The following is a 6,231-nucleotide window of genomic DNA, read 5'->3' as shown; positions in this document are numbered from 1 at the left end:
ATGTCTGGACTGGTGCTGACTGTGTCTGTTGGACAATTTTGACAGTGAAATGTGGCATTGGAGCTCCTAATTACAGAACTCAGGCACAGCCTTAATGGCACAGAGGATCACAAGTATCAGTGGCTGAGACCTCACCACACTGAACGGTAAAGCAGTAGATTGGGCTATGTGGCTAAGGTGCCAAGGAGGAAACCGCCGGCTTGCTTTTGCTCCGGTCACTCCCGCTTTTCCTCATGCTGAGAAACCTTAGCCCTCTCATTCTCCTACTATAGGGACCTGAAGTGATCTGAAGTGGATCCCTCAGTTACTTTTCTGTTTGGGTTACTGTCTGCCATCTTTTATCTAGACTCAGGGAGTTCTATACATATTTTTGCCTCACAGAGATAACAATTCCTATCTGTCACTTAACAAGAAATAAGGGCATAAACAGATGTTTTAATTACATATTTAAATATGTAATATCTATTTAGAGAGTGCGTTGATGAGGGTGGAAGGGGTGTATGTAACCCAAACATCTCAGTTTACCAGAAGCTTGCACCTCACATGAGGTAGCTTTGTAAATAAGGGAAATACACAATAACTGATATGTGCACACACACACACACACACACAAATGCATACATAATTGCATTGAGGTGTTATTTTGTGTTAATTCTAATTCTTTGGATGGGTAAGTTTGTTAATTAGGTAAAAGTGAATCATTTAATTTATGTGTGCATATTTAATCAAATAATTAAAACAATTTTGTGTGTGTGTGTGTTTATATGTGGACGAGAGTACTTGTTTGTGTTACCTGTGCATATAGAGGCCAAAAGATAATCTGGGTGTTGTTCATTAGGTTTAGGTTTTGTTTCTGATTTTTTTTTAAACTTTATTTTGTGTATATGGGTGTTTTGCCTGCATGCATGTCTATGTACCACGAGCATGCCTGGTGACCACAGAAACCAGAAAAGGACCTTTGATCCCCTGGGACTGGAGTTACAGACACTTGTGAGCCACCAGGTGGGTGTTGGGAGTTGAATGTAGGTCCCCTGGAAGAGCAGCCAGTATTCTTAGTCACTGAGTCATCTCTCCAGCCCCAGTTTTTGCTTTTGACAGTGCCTCATGCTGGCCTGGAACTCTGTAAGTAAGCTAGGCTAACTGGCCAGCGAGCTCCAGGACCTGCCCATCACCAGCCCTGCAGTCCCCACAGTCAGCTCTACTCCTTATGTCTGGGTTCTAGGTACTGAACTTCGGTGTTCTGTACAGCAAATTCTGATGGCCACTCAGCCCTCAATGACATTTTAAAATTCGAATAACTTTAACCATACAAGGAACTTGAAAGATTCACACATAATTATAATTTAGCCTAGATTCAAGCATTACTATTTCGCTTACTGCAGGCACACACCTATGCATTTCCACAGCTTTGCACTTGGGCACCTGTGGACTTCGCCCTGCTGAATCCTTCGAAAGTGCTTGCCACATAGTCTGCAGTGTTAGGGCGATTATTAAGCACTAGGAGGCTGTGGGTGAGAGGCAGTGTGTTTTGCTGTCGGGTGTTCGTCCTGGCGTGCAGACAGGGGTGCTCTGAAAGATGACCTCAACTGCAGTGTGGGGCTCAGATAACTCTCCCTCCCGCAGAGAAGCCCTGCTAATCTTTGTCAACTGATTACACAGCAGGGACTTCCGTGATTGTTCGCAAATCTACTGCGGTTTTGCTGCATTCTAATTTATGTAATGTTGACGGCTACAGTTTTAAAGATTGCTCCAGAAGACAAAACCAAGCGAGATGCCTGCCTTGACCAACAGTACAGCATATCTAATTGGAGGAGAAAGAGGAATGGACTGGGGCGAGATCAAGACACATGAAAGTGGGTTCCGCTCAGCTTTGGTGCCTTTTGCTTTTCTCCCGTCGGCTTGTGCCAAGTGCCTGCTACCATAGGGACTTCAAACTGCTCCGAAGCTCACACTTCAGTTACATCGATTGGCTTGTCCCCTGCCCTCTCTCTGTCTCTCTCTGTCTCTGTCTCCTATTTCTTTCCATCAAGGATAAGCACTGAGGGCCAGGTATTATGAATGATGCCTTTTATTTGGTTCCGAGAAGAACAACTCTCAAGGAACTTTTTTCTCTTGGGTAAGACTCAATGAGCTTCACCCTCCATCCCTATGGTAGTGCTCGGATCTGAAAGAAAGCCCTTCATATTGTATTCGGTAATTGTTTTAAATTTTACATATAACTTGAACAAATCAATGATAGATGATATTTCAGGCATTACTTACAACGAAAATAGAAACTTTCATTTCATTTTTAAAAGATTTTCGTCCTGAGAATCTCTAAATGGCTTCAAGGAAGAAGTCTGCAGAATGGAATAACTGACTTTGACTTTATTATACTGGCCATTTCTACACAAGGGTCGTGATGAGCTTTAGGTGCTTTAAGATTTTTCTGAAGTTTCATTTTGACTGTATTCCCACAGTTTATGCTTAATTTTTATCATTATCAGTGCCTTTATAACTTCTGGCAGGCAAAAAAACTTGTTAGCACACATGTGCACACTCATGTGCACATATGCACAAGCAAAGATATCATTTAAAGTTAAATAGAAGCAATGAAGTAAGGATTCTGATTTTCTTGTGCCTAGTCCAGCATTCTTGATTTTTTTTCTAATGTTTGTAGAACACACAGTGTTCATGCATCTGCACAAATCCTTCCCTTTATCTCTCAGATAATACACTTGGGATTTTTCTCTATCTCTGGTCAAAAACATTTCTTATGTGAATCACTCTCAGTAGTGAGATAACATTGAGCTCAGAAAAAGGCTTCATAATATAAGATAATGCTGATGATTAGTAGTGGTGTAGCAGTGGTCAGGGGGATCATTTTTAAATGGGTGAGCAGAGATTTATGGACAACAAGCTTTCAATCCGGGGTAACCAAGGGGCATTAAGGGTCTTGATGGATCTTGTTTGTTTTCCCCTCTTCAGCGATGAGAAACCACAGTGCTCTCCGAGAGTTCGTTCTCCTTGGCCTCTCCACAGACCCCTACGCTCGGCCTATACTCTTTACTCTGTTCCTTCTGGTTTACCTCCTCACGCTGGTGGGAAACGCCTTGATGCTGCTTGTGATTGCGGCTGATTCTCACCTCCACACTCCTATGTATTTCTTCTTGCGACAGCTGTCCTTCCTAGACCTGTGCCACTCGTCCGTCACTGCTCCCAAGATGCTGGAGAACCTGCTTTCTGAGGACAAAACCATCTTTGTTGGCAGTTGCTTGGCTCAGGCCTTCTTTGTGTTCGCCACGGGAGGCACCGAGGCCTGTCTGCTTGCTGCGATGGCGTATGACCGCTACGTTGCCATCAGCTCTCCTCTGCTCTACAGCCAGGTGATGAGCAGCCAGCTCTGTGTGGGGCTGGTGTGGAGCTCCTGGAGTCTGGCCTTTGTCGACGCCCTCCTCAATATCCTCCTGGCCGTCGGCTTAGATTTCTGCGAGGAGCAGACCATTCCTCACTTCAGCTGCGAGCTGTCCTCGCTCTTCCCTCTGTCCTGCTCGGATACCTCTGCCAACTTCATCCTCTTGCTGTGCTCCTCGGTGGTGCATTTTTTTGGAACCCTTGTCCTGATTGTTTGCTCTTACGCCCGCATTGTCTCCACGGTCCTGAGGGTCAGCTCCAGCACAGGCAGAAGCAAGGCCTTCTCCACCTGCTTGTCCCATCTCACCACTGTGGTCTTGTTCTACGGCTCAGGTTTCATCAGCTACCTTTTACCAGCTTCGGGGTCCCCCCAGGAAATGGTCTTCTCTTTGCAGTACAGTCTGGTCACCCCCATGTTGAACCCCCTCATCTACAGTCTGAAGAACAAGGAAGTGAAGGCAGCTGTGCGAAGAATGATCAGAAAGCATTTTTAACCCCTTCTGCATCAGACACAACATTATAATAAAATAGACACGGAACTGCAGTGCTATGTGGTCAAACAATGGTCTTCAAGGAGAGCTGTTGTTGTCCATGATGGAAGGCACCGTTGGAGACTTGCCTCTTGCCTTTTTTGGAAATACTGTGAATAGAGAACTCTGAGGAGGATGAGCCGTATTCAGAAAGGGATAAGTGAATCAGTGAACCCTCTCTTCCATGAGATCTTCTTACAGAATTTTTTATTTTTCAGATTGGTATAAATAGCTATTGCTATTGGCAGCTCACCACTCCCTCACATTTAAAAAATTATATCCCAAATTTTCAAGAAACCTGACTCTTCAGAAACTGGTGACTTTACCAGGGCGGGCGACCCTGTAGCCCGGGAGATGTGGGCAGTCCTGTCTTTTTCTCCTGGTGAAATATTCCAACCTGCTGTGAAATCAAGACTCAAGGAAGGTGATCCAGAAATTTTTCTAGGAAATTTAATTATTTATTTTGAATGAAAAGAAAATCCCTGGAACCAAATCAATAACCCTGGGTGTCCTAAAGAAACTACAGCCCTGTCCCCTGGCAACTATCCTTGGGGTGATATTTTAAGGAAAAATAACAAAGTCAAATTGGATACATTTCTTAACTTGTGCCAAGAGGTGTACTACATTCCTGGGTTAGCAAGTTGCCATGCTTGTAATTTCTAGGACTTCTGGACAGTTCTACTTCAGATTATAAAATAAGAATAGCTTAGATTATTCAGGTGGGTCCAGTCTAATCACACGACTCCCTAAAAGTGGCAAACATTCCCCAGCTATATTCAGAAAAGACAAGGCGAATGGAAGAGCAGAGATAATATAAACATGGGATTTACTATCGCCTCCACCTCGTGATACCAGCTTTCCTGAGGCAGGAACCGTGGCCTGCTTCAGCGAAGAACACTACCCAACAGCCAGCGGAGAAAGGGGAAGCACTCAGTTTCTGGCACTGAACTCTGCAGGACTCTGAAAAAGGCTGGTCTCGAGCAAGCAGTTAAATGTCATGGTTCCCTTTGTTTTGTGCATCCCTGGTACTGGTACTCCAGACCAGGCCTTGGCCAATGCAGAGGGCTGAGCCCACCCAGGCTTCTGACCTAATATATTGTAACATAACATATTTGCATGACTAAAAAATAACTGTTTTGTTTTACTTTTTAGAATTTCACACTTTATTTCCATCACATACCCTTTTCTACCTACAGCTCCCCCATACCTCCCTTGCACATTCATGACTTTCTTCTTTAATTATTGTTGTTACACACCCCCCCCCCACACACACACCCACTGAGTCCATTTAGTGATGTTCATATGTATTTGTGTTTAAAGCTGATCGTTTAAGATCGAATACTTTATTAAGGATATTGTGCCTGGAAAAGACTGATGAACTCTTAGCAGGTATTAACTGGCTGCAGCTTTTCATCTTGGGTTGGGGCCTTGTGGGGCTTCCCACACCCATGTTGCCATTTCAGCTGGAGGTGTGTCTTGTTCAGGCAGTCACGTTGATGAGAATTCATGGGGGGTAGCTTCTCTGACATTTCTGGGAGACACAGTAAACAGCAAGCTTCCTGTTCCTCCGGCTCTTACAACCATTCCTTCCTCTTTCCCATCGCACTCATGGGCCCTTAGGTGTAGAGGTTGTGTAGATGGATTTGTTGGGGTCTGAGCACAGTTTTTAAGCTACTAAATCAGTAATAATTTGTTATGGCAGTAATAGGAAATTGATAAATTACCGTGACTTTGATTACTTAATCATCTTAAGTATGTGGAATAAGTTCTGCCATTAGTTTTCTTCGCTTAGTGAAGAAATAAGACACAGTGTGTGTGTGTGTGTGTGTGTGTGGTGTGTGTGGTGTGTGTGTGTGTGTGGTGTGTGTGTGTGTGTGGTGTGTGTGTGTGTGTGTGGTGTGTGTGTGTGTGTGTGGTGTGTGTGTGTGTGTGTGTGTGGTGTGTGTGTGTGTGGTGTGTGTGTGTGTGGTGTGTGTGTGTGGTGTGTGTGTGTGTGTGTGTGTGGTGTGTGTGTGTGTGTGTGGTGTGTGTGTGTGTGTGGTGTGTGTGTGTGTGTGTGGTGTGTGTGTGTGTGTGTGGTGTGTGTGTGTGTGGTGTGTGTGTGTGTGTGTGTGTCTGTGTGTGTGTGTGGTGTGTGTGTGTGTGTGTGTGATTGCTAGGTTATTATCAGGAAGATGATGGAGCCTGACTTTAAACTGGCTTTCTGAGCTAAGCCCTACTCCCGGTTACTGAATGCGTACCCCACCCCCTGCCACCTCTTAAGATTCCCATGTTCTCAGTATAATGGTTCATGGTGTGATTTAGTTGC

The 6,231-nt window shown here is 44.5% G+C and overlaps 1 protein-coding gene across 1 annotated transcript; it reads left to right on the top strand.

Annotated features, from left to right (window-relative positions):
- Window positions 1-2,969: 2,969 nt before the first annotated feature.
- Window positions 2,970-3,887, top strand: LOC125407169 (olfactory receptor 8S1-like). Its single transcript, XM_048444545.3, has one exon. The coding sequence runs from the start codon at window positions 2,970-2,972 to the stop codon at window positions 3,885-3,887; it is 918 nt and encodes a 305-aa protein (XP_048300502.3).
- The last annotated feature ends 2,344 nt before the right edge of the window (window positions 3,888-6,231 follow it).

This window comes from Myodes glareolus, chromosome 19, assembly GCF_982192425.1.
Source record: "Myodes glareolus chromosome 19, mMyoGla1.1, whole genome shotgun sequence".
Taxonomy (NCBI): Eukaryota; Metazoa; Chordata; class Mammalia; order Rodentia; family Cricetidae; genus Myodes; species Myodes glareolus.
This window is presented reverse-complemented; position numbering and strand designations above follow the sequence as displayed.